This window comes from Aythya fuligula, chromosome 1, assembly GCF_009819795.1.
Source record: "Aythya fuligula isolate bAytFul2 chromosome 1, bAytFul2.pri, whole genome shotgun sequence".
In the NCBI taxonomy this organism is placed as follows: Eukaryota; Metazoa; Chordata; class Aves; order Anseriformes; family Anatidae; genus Aythya; species Aythya fuligula.
In genome coordinates this window covers 199,007,144-199,025,802 of record NC_045559.1, presented here as the reverse complement: position 1 = coordinate 199,025,802, position 18,659 = coordinate 199,007,144, and the positions used below count along the sequence as shown (strand labels likewise).

At 42.4% G+C, this 18,659-nt stretch overlaps 1 protein-coding gene across 1 annotated transcript in view; it reads right to left on the bottom strand.

Annotated features, from left to right (window-relative positions):
* Positions 1–5,129, bottom strand: part of ME3 (malic enzyme 3) — a 124,269-nt gene extending 119,140 nt beyond the window's left edge. The window contains exon 1 of the mRNA XM_032206382.1: positions 4,760–5,129. Within this exon, the coding sequence (XP_032062273.1) occupies positions 4,760–4,951 (192 nt within the window). The 5' untranslated portion in view covers positions 4,952–5,129. The remainder of the gene's footprint in view (positions 1–4,759) is intronic.
* Positions 5,130–18,659: the final 13,530 nt, after the last annotated feature.

The window sequence follows — 18,659 nt, the reverse complement described above, 5'->3', positions numbered from 1 at the left end:
TCCTCTAAGTAGCCATAGATTCCTGACAAGCTAAGAGGGCAGCCTCCAGACTCTGCTCATCTCACACTCTTACACTGTAAAACACAAACAGATGTTAAGTTAACAAGCGCTGGGAGTCACACAGCCACTGAAAACCCCTGTGCCGTCCCCAGAGGTTAAATGTCTATTGAGACCCACAGACAGACAACAGGAAACTCTAGTTGTAAGAATATAACAACCATGTGAGCTTACATCAGAGATTTAATCATTTAAAAGTGGAATCCTGCCTCGATTTAATCTTGCCAACTCCCGTTTCAGAGGCACTGCTCTCGTGCTCATTACTAAGTTTGTTTAAATGCAATCACTCTACTAATCCAGCTACTTTTAGGCTGGTTTCACCATAGTTGCTGGGTACAGCCATGTGCAAGGCTATCATTTTGTCTCAGCTGCATCGGCAGATCACTGACACCGTGTTCAAAGAACCCTCAATTAGCTTAATTCTGATCCCAACAAAGCTGAAGGACAAACAAACCTGCATTGTAATGCTGTGTGCAGCAGTAAATCCCAAAGCTGCTGCAGAAACCTACAGCAGTTAGTTGTCAAGTTTCACTCTTACATTTGCAGACTGGTATTTTTGTTTTGATAATTCTTTATCACACATTTCATGAAATCAAGTGTGTATGTGCACCGAAGAAGTACAGGCTGTTATCCAGATGTATACAGAAGGCCCCACACTCTTTGCACTGCAGCTTGCAGAAAAATGTAGTGTGTTATCAGTTAAACATCTCAGCCCTTGAAATGCAGCAATAACCCGCCACTTTGAGAACTAACTGACCTCTAGATTGGCATCTGCTTGTTATGGCAGCTCTCCCAAGAGGCATGACTTACGCCAAAGCTAAGACTTCTAGGAAAACACGTGAAGTGCCATCAACCTTCCAAGCGAACAGTGCAGAACCCGTGGCAGTCTGATGTCATGAACAAAATTATAGATGATTTTGGACAAGGTAAGATTTTTTTGAGTCCCTACAGGTCTGTAGTCAAACTGGGAATTGTTCAGCTGGTGAGTTTAAACCTTAGCTCAGTCTGTGTTTGTTAAAACACAGAGAGGGCATGTGGATGTGACAGAGCTCCTGGCAGAAGTGGGGAGTCACGAACAGCACATCCAAGATGAACAGAACTACACAGATGCTAAGAACAGCAGACAGTGTCAGAGAGAGGAGACAGCATGGCCATGACCATACCAACCACAAGGCAACATGGAGAAAGACAGCCATGGGTAGGATGTGCCTCATCTTTCCTTCCAGGATCCGAGTGTTGAAATAACTTCTCACAAGGCTGAGGACAGGCTCATTTCTCAGCAAGCCCAGTACTGCTGCTGCCGTGTCAGCAGGGCACTTCCTTAAACTTGTCCAAGCTTCCAATAAATCTTCTTGGAGCTCAGTTTACACTTGGATCTCCACAAAATGGTCTCACCAGCTCTCTGGGGTTGTCTGATATCTTTTTTTTTTAGGATTTCCAATTCTGCAGCATTCAAGGGCAGGAAAATAGGAACTACTTTATGAAGTGCTTCATAAGAACATGTGACAAGCCCTTCCTTCTATTATTTCTGTGACTCTTTCATCAGCTGAGAACAACTGCTATTGCCTTTTAGGTCCACAAACACCCTCTGAGAAGAACACTGACAATTCCCGAGTCCTGTCCTTGGATCAGACAGGGGTTATAACTCCAAAACACAAGGAAGAGCAGTGTTTGAATTGTACAGGAACATGCAGAATGCTCATGCACAACATAGATGAAGTTCTGTCTTCAAAGTTCTTCCTACTGCCAGAGGATTTAAGCTACAAGATTCCCTTGCTCGTGACTTCCCCAGCGTCACAGGAAGTCAGACACATAACTGATAATTGAGCCAAGTCTCAGAGGTGGAACCCAGTCTCGCCTTAGCTGCCAATCAGTTTTTCCTCTAAATTTACTCCAAAATGTGATAGTTAAGCAAGCTCTTATACACAATGCAATACACAGACTGGCCAAATAATTTAAGAACTGGAGGCCACTCATTCATAATCCATGCTTACTATGGTGCTGGCACTCCTTACATCACAAAATCCAGCTAACTCCATGGAGTAAACAATGACCAAATAAAAGAAACAAGTGCATATTTCTTATGTCCATCACCAGCTTTTTCATTTTTTTTTTCATCGCATGCAGGTTTGGAAAACAGATGAGCATTTCAGAAGACAGCTTGCTTTTAGTGAGAGAGTATTAGACAGGACCTGGCAGCAGTGACTTCTAAGTTTGAAAGGCTTGTACAAAGCAGTTCCGACCTAGTAATCAAGCAAAGACTTGAATCAATAACCTCAGACTGAAAATCCGTATGTGATTCTGCTGGAGGGACACAGTCAACTTCATTCAATAAACCAACCCATACTTCACTGCTAAAGAAGACCGAGTCTTTAAACTTCACCCAGAAGCTATAAAATAGCCAGTGCATTGAATAAAGCGATAAGGCACTTGCTGCCCAATGCCTTACTTAAAAACAAACAAACAAACGAACAACAAAAAAAAACTTTTTCAGAGGTTCTTGGAGAGATGTGAGGACTATGCCCCACACTGAAGCCTTCGATCAGATAAAAACTTAGATAAAAGCAAGAGCCACTTTAGAAAAATGGCAATGACCCCCTGCTACTAGAGGTGTAAACAGTAAGTACTATATGATGAGATTACAACAGCTGAAAACCTATCAAGATCTCTAATTCTGATTTACAGTACTGTGGCAAGGCAGAATGAAGGGCCATCAATCACACCTTGACCACATATGAGCTGCCTGAAATATCCCATTTCAGCTGAACACAGTTAATCCCTTAGCTACTGCAACAAACTGTAAAGAACAAACTGAAAACAGTTCACAGCTTTGGGAACAGGCTGAACGTTTACCACCAACTAGTTACCTAGGTGCATAAACTGGCAGTCCTTATCTCTTACCACTGATGTCAGCCTTTCTTCCTCACGTGGATGTTCTCAGGATGACATACTGATGATTGTAAGGCCTGTACTGACAGAGGAACGTAACATAAACAGCAAACATCCAGGCTGGAGACCAGCTGGGAGATTTCTCATGGCCAATTAAGCATGGCACACTAGAATGTAATTTACCTCCAACAGAAGCAGTTTTGTTTTCTTCTCTTCACATGGGCGAAAATTTGAGTTAAAGAGAAATTCTTTCACTGATAGGGGAAAAAGCCTTCAGAAAAGCACCAAACGCGACATTCCAAATCTTTTTTTGTGGAAGTTAAGTCAGTTTAAGAAACGTGATAGATTCAACCAGTTATGCATTATTACTGCACTACATGGAGCAAAGGTCAAAGTATTAATTTTTCAGTTCATGTTGTTCTATGTAATGCTACTAGAAACATTAGCAATGTTATCCCATAACTATCACTGAATACCCAAGAGAACAAGCCAGATGCTGAAGAAAAAACTCTCTAAACCACATAAACAATTGTAATTCATCAGCATTAAGATGATAGTTGACAATTCCTCTTCTCTTCAGTCTTACAGACTTTCGCTGCATGATTCAGAACAGATTGCTTGCAAAGCTGTTGAATATTCAATAACATCCTGCGACACTGTCCTTAGGGGTGCACCTCGATGAATGCTGCAATGGCACTAGGAGACAGGAGCTCGGCATGTCCCATACTACATAAAGTTGTGATCTGAACAGCCTACAGTCCAGAAATTGACACAGGAGGCGGATAAGTAGTCTCAGCCCTGTCAACTATCGACACCGTTTTTAATATGTGCATATTTTTAAGATACCTGTCCTATTTGAATTTATTTCTAGCAACATTAACACAAGAAACTGGAAATCCAACATTCCTGATTTATGTATTTCTGTAATTCCAAAATTCACATCCAGACTTTTTGGGTGGCTCAAGCTATGGAAAAGGATAGAAAAGTAGTATGAGGCTAAATTATAGGATCTGATTTTATACAGCTTACAGACTTTGTTGAACACTCTTCTCCTAAAACTTCTATTTTTATTAAATATGAACAAAGCCCAACGTATAGGTTCAGCAGTTCTGAGGATGTCTCCCTCTGAAATTTACTGCTATGGACGTGCAATGAAAGGGAAGCTTTACCAGAACAACCAAATACGCTTGTCTTAAGACGAAGATGATCAATTCCACTACTAACCAGAAAGTATATCAAAATATCCTAGGTTGGTATTAGATTTTTAGGAGAGGACATGCTTTCTCCGGCTCCATTAGCTCACCGTGAGTTGGAAACGAGCAGCTTTTGGTCCTGGCTGATGGCACTTCTGACCTACCGGGGCTCTTCCAGCACCACCACGGCTGGATGGAGCAGCAGGTGAAGAGAAGCAGGGTGACCAGCTATGAAGGACAAAATCAATGCCAACCCAGAAAGCGACCACTTACAAAGCCATCTCTGTTCGCTGTTGAGTTGAACTCAGTGGGAGAGGTCCCTGCACCTCCATCCAGCATTTCCCCGCAGGGCAGCTCCTCGGGGATGGGTGGTCGAAGACAGAAGCACCTTTGGGTCAAGGCACCTGCCACCGAAACCAAGCACCTTCCTCACCACCCACCCACCCCAGAAACCACTTCCAGCCGCTGTGCCCAAGCCCTTTACCCCTCTGCACCCCAGCCGCCATCCCCCGAGCTCACAACCCCCAGACCCTTCCTCCAGCCCCCACCTCACCCCCCACCACCACCAGCACCCGGCCGGCCGGGGAGCGGGGAGCGGAGCGGAGGCAAACAGCATCTACCTTATTGAGGTGGGGGTTCCTGGTGATGTCGTAGCCTCGCTTTTTGACAGCCAGGGCCTTGCCGTGGGTATAGGGGCTTCCCCCAGCCTGGCTGCCGCTGCCCCGGGTGGCGCTGAGGAGAAGCAGCCTCCGGCCGGCCCCCGCCATCCGCAGCAGGCGGGCTCCGGCCCCGCCGCCGCACAGCGGCACCATGGCGACCTGCGGCACGGGGACAGCGGGGACCCGGCGGAGCCCGGGGCGGGCAGGGCGAGGCTACGGGGCGGGCACCGCCTCCCGACCCAGCCCGGCCCGGCCCAGGTGCGAAGCGAAAGGAAACCCAGGAAGGAGATGTCGGCTCGACCCCGCGGCGGTCGCCTCCTCCCCCGGCTACCTGGGAAGGCTCGGCCGCCGCCGGCGGGAGGAGGAACGGGGGGTGCCCGCCTGGGCCCCGCCTCTGCCGGGGAGAGCGGGGCTGCCCGCCCCTCGGCTGCATGAGGAGCGGGGCTGGCTCGGCCCCGCTTCGCTTTTCCTCTGATTTGGGGTCTGATGGAGCCCCCAGCCCCTCACGGCTCTGGTCTCAAAGCCGGGAGCGCCTTCGTGCCCCTGGGCTGCGAGGGGTTCAGGCCCAGCCTGGGTCGCAACCCAACCCACCCCACAACCCGTGGAAAGACGTGACCATTCGCTGCTAAGGATAAAGTACTTAATCTCCCAGTCATTAATTTTTCTAAAATTACTCTCAGGTACCACAACTGGAGGTGCTGCCTGTCTTGGAGCTGGGGGCATCTGCTGCAGCAAGATGTCTGGAGCCGTGAAGACCTTGTCGGAGAGGGTCACGGATTGCTTGCCCTTGCCAAACTAAACAATGATGTCTCTCCCTATGGATTTGTATTTTCTCCATTAAACTTAACAAAGTGAATAATAAGAAAAAAACTAGACCCATAATGTGAAGAGCGCAAAGGCACTGTGACCTTGTTCTCTTTTAGCATTCGTCTTGTTTCTGGAGTTGAGACACCCAAGCCTGTTTGAGGCACAAGAACCTCTTTTCGGTTTGGGGTGTGTTACAGGCACTTTTGAAACCCTCAGACATCATTGTACTGGCAGAGGCATCAAAAACTATATGAAAAAGTGAAACTTACTTTCTAAAAACAAATCTTTTTATCTAACTGAGGCACAAGTGAGGCAGAGCGACTTTCTGATTTTACCTATTATTACATACACCCATAGCAACAGGGCCTGCAGACTTAAAATCTTTTTACAGTTATCCTTTCCCAGCTTCCCAGGGATGTACCCAGATGCTGCTAGAACTTTTCAGCAGACAGGGAGTTTGCTGCAGGGGCCCTGACAAGGTAGGTGCTGCAGAACCTTGTTTTCATGCTGTGGTCCCTGGGCAATGTGCAGGATTGTCTGCATGGTATGGACAGAGCGTATAGCTTCTTGGAGGAGTTGCACTTAGTCACTAGAAAGTAATTAATAAGGACTTTTATGTTTTGCCTCTTCCTGAAGTGTGAGCATGGGTAGTTAAGCATTTCAATCTGCTTGTTGTCTATATAGTCTCTCTATATACACTATACTGTATTTATGTTTTGTATACATGTATCCAGTATACATTATGTATCTTATATATTTTATATATACATTTATATAACACAGGAAGCTATAAATGCTAAATACTATAGAGGAAGCATAAAATACTAAATATGAATGTTATCTAGAGAAAACAACTTTTTTTTTCTTACAATAATGGTGTTTTATTGAGGAAAGTGTTAGCACAGAATGTTTTCATTCCCTCAGAGGTGTTCCAGTTTTTCAGAGGAGCTAAAATCCAAATTAATTGATTTTGATTAAAAAAAAAAAAAAGTATAAGAAAGTAATTTACTCGGAACAGATTTGATAAGAATCTTTTACTGTGTGAATTGACTTTTGAGTTTATTTTACTACATCTAATGCATTTAAAAAAAAAAAGTTCCCAAGTTTCATCTGAAATAAATTAGAATGTTTAGATCAACCCAAACAAAAACAACTTTTACTGGGTCTTTTGCAGAATTGATTGCTGAAATTTATCTGTAGCAAATAGTGAAGATATAACACCTCCCTGTTTGGGAAGAGTGCAGTACATTGATGGCTTCTTTATCTACAGACCATATTGCCTGCAGTTTCCCAATCCTTAAAAATAAAAATCATATTAAAGACAAGATGTGAAAGCACAAACATCACCACAGTACCACAGAAAGCAGACAGCAATATTGAAAAATAAATTTATGGTCCATGCTTGCTTGATAAAAAACAAGGAAGCTGTCAGAGAAGAAAAGAAAACATTGGAAGGTCTTTCCCACGCCATGGGACTGCTGGCTAGTCTGATAGCTTTGGTCTGTTCCAGGATGGTGTACGGAACTGTCATTTCCTGAATTTGTATCTCAGTGAGGGAAGGTAACTGTGACACCTCATCAGGTTGGGCTCCAATTTTCTGATCACCACAGGAATTTTATTCTGTTTCTTGGTGTTCCTTAATGTGCCTTCTCAAAACTAGTGAATCTCAGCTTCTTTTTGTATGAACAAAAAAAAGGTGTTCTTTAGCAGAACACCTTTTCTGCTAAAAATGCCCGTAAGATAGCACACAGTGAGCTAAATGAATAATGAACTGATTATGACTGAAAGGATTTCACATCGTTTTCCCAGAAATAAATCATTTTTTCCTGCCTAATGCTGTTCCAAAATACATTAAGATAAAGAGGCTTCGTAGTTTGTTTGGAAGGTTGTCAGACAACATCTTCCCAAAGCAGCAATCTGAAATTAAGAAACCTCCCAAAGAAGTTTGTTCATCGTCTGGCTGGGGGCTCATTTTATCCCTGGGATGCAGCTGCCACGTCAATCTGGACTTTGTACATCTCTCTTCTTCCCATCAGTGCTGGATCAACAGTCATGTCAAAACAATAAAGCTGCGTGTGAACGGTCAGAATTGAAGCCTGGTTTCTTTTCTGGATCATGGATTGGTAGAATTATTGTCTTGACTTGAAGAGTGCCTGGAGATATCTCAGGGGCCTTGCACAGTACCTCCTCAGTAAAAGCTTATGGTCTATTGTGCAAGAGGGACAAATGTGGGCAGGAGAATGGAGACATCACTTGTCCTGGGCTACACAGTAGGTCAAATGGCAAAGGTGGGAATTCCCACACTCCCCTTCCACAACCAGCTATAAAAAAAGCATGAGATGGGATGTGAAGAAAGGGCTGTACCTTAGTATCTCAATTCTAAATGGGCTACAGAAATGGCTTCATGTAAGGTCTCCCACCGTTGACCATGGAGGATATAGGACAGGGTTTTTAGAAAGGTTATTTTTAATCAAGCTCACAGAATTTTGTGTGCATTTAGCCATGTACACATACATATACTGCCACACAGGAAAAGATGATGTACATACGCATGTGTGTGCTTTTATCTGTTGCTGCTGTATAGACTCTTTCACATACATTTTTATATTCTTCATTTTAAAATTCTGGCTTCTCTGCCTCTTGGAGTATTGTGTATTTCTAAAAGTAAAAATAAGATTTTCTCTGCAGCCATTAATTGTCTCCCTACTGCTGTACAAACACTGAGCTTTGCCTTGCCAAGGGGTTTCTCATTTTTACCTCCTATTGGTTGACAGGAGCCTTCAAACGTTTTTTTGCATCTCAGTGAGAAACAATTACAAATGCTGGGTTTCCAAAATTTGCCTGGCACTGCAAAATAAAGAATCTGTTTGCGATTCTTTATATCCACAGATGCAAAGTGCTTACTGTCAGATGCACAGGAATGCACTTTGTATAACATGCAAGCCTTTCATGAATGCAAATTTGATCAAAGCAAAGGTTAAATTCTTGATAAAAAAAAAAAAAAGAAAAAAAAAAAAAGAAAGAATGTTACAAAAAAGCTATAAAAGCAATGAAATGCACACTTATATTCCAGATTGAACTCTTAGGATTTTATTTAAGCTATTTTTCAGCAGCAGGAAGGAAACAATGGTTTGTAGAATGGGATTCTATATACACTTGGGGATTTGCCGGTTGTTGCAGAATGCACTTGAAGTTTCAAAGCATGTTATAAGAGCTAATTTATTCCTCCAGTAATTTACGAAACCTCTTTGTGCTGTGGCCTTGCATTTAGCAGTTTGGCATCTAAGAGAACACCAATGAAATAAACTTGAAATGAATCCCTGCCATATAAAGAGGGACCTTATAGTGTCTATTTATAGTGTCTATTCTCCTGCAGCATTATCTTTCCTCTCAGGAAATGAATTGACCTGCAATTATAAACTTCCATTGTAGTGTTTTTCAAATCACATACCTTGAGAATTCTGGGCATTGTGCAGCTGTGTGTCTCCTGGTTTATTACATTTTGCAGATATGTTACCCATTCGTGCCAACTGTTCATTTAAATTCATCACAACACAAGAAAGCTTACTGCAGCAGAGGCCATGAATTTGATTGGGACCCTTCTGTACAACAAACAGAGACAAGAAGAACTGAAAGTGCAATGGAAGAATCTGGAGTCAGACGAACCACAGTTATGGTGAGTTCCCCATATGCAAGGCAACATCATCTTCATGAGCTATAGCATTTGGCCTGTTCTTCTTTTTCACACTGCTAAATATAATGTATATCTATACATAGAGAGAGTATCTGTAGTGTAATGCTTATATAGTAAAATACATGTGCTTTAACCCAGTTAGAAGTTATGGGCTCAGTTTATATGCCATACACAGGGTCTGCCTGTGTCAGACCATGGGGTTTGAAGTCACCACATCATGCAAGCCTTTCCCATCTACATTTTATACTTGATGCGATTTTATACTTGATGCTTAATCCACAAGGATTCACAAGTCTGCTCCATGTGCAGCAGCCCCAAAACCCTCCTGCTCACCTCTAGCAAATACAAGATACCAGGTTACTAACAAAAAGCCACAGATGATCCCATGACACCATAAAGTAGCAGGTCCCTGCAATGGGATAACAATCCTCTCTCATCTTAAAAATCTCTGTTACTGCAGCTTGTCCAATGCATCAAATTTCAGTCTTTTTTTTTTTTTTTTTGAATATGAACATGGTGAACGCCCTTGTGCTAACTCGATATTGTCTCATGGACATTACAGATGGATGGACACGCAGAGGGTTCTTGTTCACGGCCACTTACTCAGACAGTGATGGAGCTGGGAACTGGATCTATATGTCTTGGCTGCCAGTCTTGCATTCACTTGGTCATCTATCATTGGTCTCCCTTTGTCATAGTTTATTTCCCTGACATATGCTTCTCATGATATTATTCTTCAGCACTGAGAGACTTCTCTAACATCAAGACAAAAACCATCTGTAGTTGTGCAATTAAAGCCTTAATCAGACCTTTGGACATCTTTCCTGGCTGTGGCTAGTTTTAAATGATAATGATGATGGTTTACGCTTATACCTCTTAAAATGAAAAATGAGCATGAAATGAAATAACACACTTCAGTCAATAAATTCTGTCCTGTCTAATATAAATGCTGGGTTGTTTTTTTTCCCTTTTCCTGCCATTTTATTACTGATGTCCTAAGCATTCCATTAACTCTATAGCGTACATGCATGGTCCTCAATATCTAAATACTTGAAGAGAAATGAACAGTACAGCAAAGAAAACACACTATTTGGCATCTTGATTTCTATTAAACAGAATCAATTTATAGTGAAACATAAGCATATAAATATTTTGATTTATTTCAAAAGTAAACTGTTGTTTATAGGCATAGGTTTGGAGCTTTCTCCCCTGTGAAGGTTTCACAATTAGCTTCAATGGAAGAATAGAATTCAGTTGCATTGAATACTGCTATAGTCCAGCTATAAATTGCAGTCATTTTTAATGCAAAAATTGTTCTCAATACAGTACAAGAGTACATTCTTACTTTTACCATGATGGTACTGCTTTTGATAGTAGGCACATAGTCTTTTTCTTTAGAAGTCAGTCTGTCATCTGAAGAAGCCCAACTGACCTTCCAGCTAGTAACGTGCCACAAGTCTGATCTCAACCCTTATTTTTGCAAGAAAACTCCGTGCCATTGAAAGATTGCATTAACAATATGGATTCATTAAAAAGATGCTGAGTGAGACTTTGCAGCCCGCAGAAATGATGAGATGTCCTGATAACACCTTGTGATATAAAAGAAGTCAAGAAGGCTATCAAAGACTCAGGCACATGAAAAGCTGTTATACAAGTTACTGAGGGGTAAAATTACTATGCCAGCTGATCCACCCATGCACATCCTCACTCGCTGCTGCTGTGAAGGCAGTTTGAGGCAGCTTAATAACAAGTGAAAAAATATGCTATAGCAATCCTAATTACCTTGAGCCTGACTGAGGCGAGCACCCAGACCGTTGGGTTAACCCACTTCTGAACACCTCACATCTGCCATGGCATGGGAACATGTCACATACAGCTGATGTGCAGCAAGTTCATAATAACAAGAGTTTTAACCTTCCCCGCTGACTTTAAGCCAGTAAAATATTTACCACCATAACAGCATTTGCAAAAGAGTTTGGCAAAGGAGGGTTCAGCAATGAGTGACTTGCCACAAATGTAAGCATAATGTGTTCCTGAGCAGTCTTTTTTGATTGTGCAGGACTGCAATTAGCACTTGACTTTATCAGTTGAATTATTTTAGGTCATGTACTGACATTTTTGCATCTTTTCAGGCAGCACAAGTCTATATGATGAAGGGACAAAACAGGGTGACAAGTTTTTAATGAAGGATGATAATTTATACTTCATAAACGTATTCACTGCCTTCTTAGCCAAAGTAATTTTTACAGTTTTACTTATAAGTGTGAAAAGGTGAGTTTTAAAGATTGCTACTTTTGCATACTGCAGAATGAGATTAAAAAATTCCAGGTTCTATATAAATGAACATTATAAAAATACCTGCAAAGCCAAGTAAACCTGTGTTCCACAAAAGAGAAAACACCCTGAAGAAAGCTGCATGCCTGTGCACAGAGCATATCTTCACCGTTCTCTCCATGAGCGGGCAGTTGTCATCCCCTCAGTTTTGAATCTCATTCCTAGAAGACAAGCTGTATTAATGTCAGGTGGAGCGTTTTCCAAGTGCTATATTTATGTATGACTCTATACTCACCCTGGCCCCAGCGAGTGTCTTTCTTAACAGACGAGCCTCCAATGTGAGCTGTAGTAAGAGTAAGGAATGGAAAATTCATCTGTTTGAGATTTCTCAGGCTCTCAGTAACCAGTGGCTGTATGGCACAAGGCGCTTTTAGAAATTCTCTCTAACTCAACTGGCTGCAGTATAATTACATTAGTTCTGCAATTATCAATCAGTAGCTATAAAGGGAATTGCAACCACCACCTCCTAGTAAAATTATCTGTATCGGAAAGTATGCTTTCTGTTAGCTCTGTGGCAAGGGGAAAGTGACTGCACTGACTTCCTGACAGATAACCAGGTCACAGAGGGCACCAACCTCTTCCTGCACTTCTGTGCATCCCGTTCCGTGCTACAGACTTCTCTTAGAGCTGTATTGGCAAGGTTCAGGGCTGATAAGGAGCGCAAACAAATTGAGAGTGAGAAGTGGCTTGAAAGGTCAGTGGCAGTGCTGATAAGCACAGCTGGAGCTGGCCACTGACACGCTGCTGCACCTAGAGCAGCACTTCCAGTCTGCACTGTCTTCCTGCCACTTGACAAAGCTGTGCATAATGTCCTCATACATGTTTTGCAGTGTCCTGTGCAGTGATAAAAGTAAAAAGCATCAGCTTTCATAAATCATGGACCATAAAAGCATGCTATGTATATAGCTAAAGCAGAAAATGTCGCTGGTTTTCTCATTAAACACCTTTTTTTTTTTGGCAACGCAAAGGTTTGCAAAAATTTTATCTTTCCATCAAGTCTTCAGTCAGTTCTGTAACCTCCGAGATAATCCTCCAAAAAGCCTTTGGGTCTGATTTTAGGAGACTTTGAGTCTCTTATGCTTATTAAAATAAATGAGGACAAACATTTTTGAAGACAGCAGGCCTGTATTTTTGACTGATATAAATCACTTTGCTCTTTTGAGATCAGTGTTCCTCTTGTTTACGCTAGCAGAAATTTAACAGACTTATATCACTGACTTGATTATTTCGTTCCAGACACAAAGCATTTTTCCGGAGTGCTTGACTTAGAAATGCATATTTACTACAGAGACAAGAAGGGCCAAAAATAGGAAATTAACACTTAAAAAGGCCATTTAACAGGCGAGCAGGAGATCTTAGAGTGGTAAAAGCCAACTAATTTAGATAGTCTGCTGAGAAATAATATTCTGCTGAGAGGAAGGGGATAAGAGTTTGCGCAACGTACTTTATGTCATACAGTCAGCACGCATGATCCAGCCGTAGGACTCGAGTGAAGGAATTTTAATGAATGTGATCATTTTCTAATCAGAATTGTTGCCTATCATTAAAAATTTGTGGCCAGACAAGTTCCAGCTGAAGCTGGGCTTTGCACTGAAGCTGCTGGGGACTGGGCGTGTGTTCACTTCTGCTGACTCTGTTCTGGGAAATTAATTTTTGGCAAGGGGGCGGACAGCTGGCTCTGCTAACATCTGAACTTCTGCAGCACCCGCTGCCAGAGCTGGTGTGTCAGACTTTTTTTATTTTTATTTTTTTTTCTAAAGTATGGAGAGAAACATCAATCATAACACTGTACCAAACAGAAACAAGGGTATTTTTTGGCAAACAGACCTTCTTTAAGCCACAGTGGGGGGTTTTGACACTGCAATGAGGGTGTACAAATGAGTAGGCAAAATAAGAACACCCATCATTTCTAGCTGTAATGTGCGAAGGCTGCCAGGACATCAGCACAGGCCAGAGCCATGCAGAAGCATAGGAAGCTTGCAAAGGCATTTTCAACCCATGAAAAATGCCACATGGGAGAGTTAATACTTTATCAGTCGCCATCTACTGCTTGGGAAAAGCCTAGTTCATTGTAATGGTGCATTGTGTGAAATGGCTGGTTGACGCTATAATGAACCTTCAAAAATGAACTAATTTGTATTGGTTATAAAATAAGAGGAAAGGATGCAGCGAGCCAAAAGTCTGTCCTGAGGGAGCTCAGACTACCACCGTTATCACCTCGTGGCACATATAATGCTGATGAACAAGCTCATGCTCCAGGGCTGAGCAGAGGCAATTCATCACAGCACAGAGAGATCCGCAAGCAGCAGGGACTGCAGCGAGGAGACACTCCCTTGGAATCTTACAAAGCAACCTGATGTCAAAGTAATTTCATGTCCAAAGCTCATATCTAAATAGACGTGTACCTATGTCTGTATCCCAGCATCACTACAGACAGCAATAAAGGGAGTAGCAGGAAAAAAAATAGAGAGGCACACCAGGTTCAAAGTGCATGCACAAATTACAGATCATCTCTAAAATCTGAAGACCTGCTAAAATCAAAATATTTCCTTGGGTTATATCATGGATCTAGAAACTGTGTGTGGGTGGGGTGTTTGTTCATATTGTGCAGTAGTGGATATTTCACTGAAACTGAGCTGTGAGTGCAAGCACAGCCACAAACAGCTATTAGATACCCTCCTCTCCTTTGGTACCTGATTAGCAGAGTTCGTAAGGGTTCAGAGCAGTGAGTATCCAAGTGTTATGGGAACAAACCTGGAACAAACAAAAGGAAAGTGATATCATCTCTTTATCCCAAGGCAGACTATCACCGGTTCAAGCGTCAAATTGCCAATGCAATGTAATATCATTTTGTGTAATGGAAGACAATGAATGAATGATCTTTTGAAATCCAAAATAGTAAAAATGCTTCTCAGACCATTAGCTGCTGCCAAAAAGTGGTGGCTTAGCAAGAAGCTAGCAAGGTGACTTAGCAAGAAGCTAATCCAAGCCAGGTAATCACATCCTGAGCCAACAGAGAAAGATGTCTCTGGAGGGCACTTTCTCCCCTGCTAGGCTGAGTTTCAGGGGCTGTGGTTCACCTGATAGAGGTGCCTGACTAATCCTAAAGCATATCTCAGAGCTGGTGTCTCGTATTCAGACAAGCAAAACTGATTAGGATTAATCCTGCCCCTAGAGACCTCTTGTGACAAGCCCGGTGTGAGTGCCATGCTCATTACCGTTCAGAAACTGAGTTACAACAGAGATTAGTTACCTTTTGTGGAAGGTATCTGCCTCCTTCAGCGCATGTTTAAATCAGTACTCATTGTGAGAAGCTAAGCTTTTCATGCAGCCAGAGAAGGGCTTCTGCTGACAGCTAACTCCTCTTGAGATGTTACATCTCAAGCAGCGAAATCTTTTTAAGAATTAAATTGGGGAAAGAGCGAGGTGCACACACGTGTGCTGCAAGAAGGGTGGAAAAGAAGACAAAATACGTAAGTGAAATGCCTTCAGAGCACTGAACGTGCTGTACCCTCTGGTACAAGAGGCTTCAGACTAGCAGCTGTAACTGGCGCACAGAGGTACCCTCCAGCCGCCCACCTCGCCCACACGCAGCCAGCCACACACACATACACACACATATTGCCTTCCCCTTCCCACTCAGATTTTCTAAAACCTGGAAGCTCAGCGGCATTTCGGGGCGCCGTGTGAGTCACCGCCGAGCCTGAGTTTCTGACTCACTGCTGAGCAATAGCTAAAGAATTAGGAGCTGCGGGGGTATGTGCTGTATGCACTGTGTTAAACACGTCTGGTATTCCTGGGAACCCCCCGAGCCACCCCTCTTTTCCTATTTATTTATTTATTTATTCATATTTATTTATTTGCTTTTCAGCAGGGTTCATAGATGGGGTGCTCCTGCTTTCTGCGTTGTTACCCTTGGGTGAAAAAGCAGACATACGGCGCAGGAAAATTGATTTTGTTCATTGTGGGAAAGTGAGTGTGTGTACAGGAGAAAAAAATGTGTTCCACATTCCCTCCACATGACGAATTTAAGATTCATGTGGAGATAAACCAAAAATACCCATGAAAGGGCTTTGTTTTTTTTTTTGTGTGTGTGTGTGTTTCATTTCCACAGGAGATTCCCAGAGTTGTTTGTTTGAAATAAACAACATAAAAGGAGACCCTCTGCCCACTCTCTGATGTGGAGTAATTAATGGCTGGATCAGCATTTCCATTCTTAATTCAGCTTTTCATATGGTTTGTTTTAAAAATTTGCTCCAGACATGAACCTAGCATGTAGTAATATTTTGCATTAGGGAAGTCTTTCATCTGAGCAACTAAAAGTGTGTTGAAAGTATTAATCAATTAAGATTCCCAACATCACTGGAGATGCAGGCATTCTTTCAAAGAGAAACTGAGGCATTCAGGGTCAAACACCATGGTGACATTTTGCCTAGCAATATGACAGAGGGAACAGCAGAAACTCAGATTTTGTTCATTAGTTCTGTTAATCATTTGAATCCATCACTGTTTCCAAGTCCTAATTAAAGATGGCTTTCTTATTTTTCACACTGAACAAATCTGAAGCAATTACATAACTAAAAATTAATGTAGCTAGATACAGCTTAATGATATGAGATAATCATTAACAGATAATAATAAAACAGATCTCGTGGTTTGTAGAATCATCCGGAAGGATTGTAACAGACCTCATTAACAAAACAGTGGGAGCCAGCCACTGCTGATTTGCAGCCATCTGATGGGTGTCGAGCATCAAATATTAACGGCACAGTACAGCTGCACTGCAGCAGAGTTTAAAGCAGCTAATGCAGATGGGAAGAGGGACTGTAAATTGTCATTACCTGTGACAGAATTGGCCCTTAGTCCTGGGACTATTGAGGGTCTGGATGAGGTTTAATCAGGGTAATGTGGGCTACTAAATTACACCATAGATTTCCAAAACCTCATACAATTCTTCCCCATTCTAGGTTGGGTTTCCTGTAGCAGGAGCTATCTGCTGGTGGAGATCTCTGGTCAAAAAACCTGACTAAGTTTAGGCACCCAGTTTAGGTGGAAAGGATCTTCCTCTGGAGTTTCCCAAAGACACTTACCTCTTTCTGTTGACCTTGCAGAACACATGGATTCTGACCTTTTAAAGACTGTTTCAGAGGTGAATAAAATTCAGAGTACAGCTAGATGTTTCCTTTAGACAGAGTGGGTGCATGTCTCCTTCTGATGCTCTACAAAAACTGCAGTTGAGTCTTCAATGCTCAGGTGCCACCCTCAATCCCCAGCATCATTTCAGTACTTGCTACAACATTTAGGGCTTACTTGAGGCTGTCTTACTCCATTTGCTGGAGCTGGCCTCTTCCATGAGAACATGTAAGGTCATGACACAATATGACACAATATTCACAACACAGGAGAAAGTCTTATATTTACAGGACAAAGAATTGAGTACAAAAGGCTCAATAATTTTATTTCTTGCTCATCCTGCTTCTGCTCAGGCAGAACAGCTGCTAAAATGCTCTGCGCCGTGGCAGGGAAGATTTCTCAACCCAACTTTGCATGATGGGACACTGGGACTAAGCCTGTGGGTGCTCTGTGCATTATGGGAATGATCTAAAAAGGATCAAATCAGAAGTGATCACTCTCCCCTTCTAACCTTGCCATCTGATTTATGGAAAATTGCAGAAGGTGGTTGTAACAAGCAATCAGAAGGAACTGAAGAAGGAAAATTGAAGTTATAGGAAACCACAGGATTACATAGCGCTAACAAATGCACAAGCAAGAGGTTTCAAGTCACGTAATTACAAAAGAATAAATGACATGAAGTAAGTGCAAAATCAATGAAAGAGAGATGAGGTGCCTCTCCTGCCCAGCTGCAGTTGCCATTTCTCTGTACACATCATAGAACAAGTTGGCAAAAAAGGTAGCAGCAGGTGTTCGAAAAGCTAACAGACACAGTGTAGGAGCAGAAGCTGGGCTGGTAAGGTCCTAATCATCTCCCGAGACCTGGAATTCATGAAATCAGACCAATCTGGATCAGTGCTCTGATATTCTTGCCTAAATATCAAGATTTGTGACTTTCAGTTTGCCACTGATACTTGGGTAGACAAATGGTCTGGAGAGACAATGGCGTTGTCAGTGTCACATCGGAGGTGCGAGCAGTGCCAGGTGCACTCTCTGTGCTTTACCTCAAAGAGCTGATCCATCTTGAAGGCCTGCTGAGCTGACTGGTCCTGGTGAGGAGCATCAGGCTGTGGCATGTAAATATTTCATGCTTGTCCCATTCTGGGACAAGGCAATCCAACACTTTAGGTGAGAAGCATAAGTCCTGGAAGGAAGAACAAAGATAGGCTCTGTTTGTGGTACTGCAGAGACAGGTTGGGGAGTAAGACCTCATTAGTCCTGTTGGTTTCTCTTTCTGCACATTTACTCCATCAGTTAATAGAAACATGAGGGTTATGTCTTCATAAGTCCTGTTCATCTCCATTTCTTTTTCTGCACAAATTTTCTCCAGCAATTTCAACAATCAATCACGTTTCAGTAAGTCAAGGACCATCCCATACATAACCACGTCTGCTCCTCTCATGGTCTCATCTCCAGCGCAGGGATTAACCACCAGTGTTTTCCAGTTATGGCATAACTGGGACCAAAGAACATTGGTATTTCAATTCAGCTTCCCTTCAACCAAATTAATTTAAACTTCTTATTGCATTCTGTTGAAATTCCCCAAAAGACTGCAATGCCAAACTTTGCATACAGGACAGCAGACCTTTATCAGGAGAACTTGTACTTCAGCTGTTACCCTGGAAAAGCAAGGGGCAGGAATATACTCGATTGCTGATGATTACAGGGTGCACAACATGCTGGAAATATTGCAGAGTCATGCATTACTCAGTGGCTTCGAGGGAAGTGACAGCCCAGCTGTAAAGTACATTGATCACCAAGGCAGCTGCCCAAAAACAGCAGTGAAATAATAGATGTATATTGGACTTGGCCCTTTTTCATAGTATCTCTTTCCAGAATTTGTAACTGAACAAC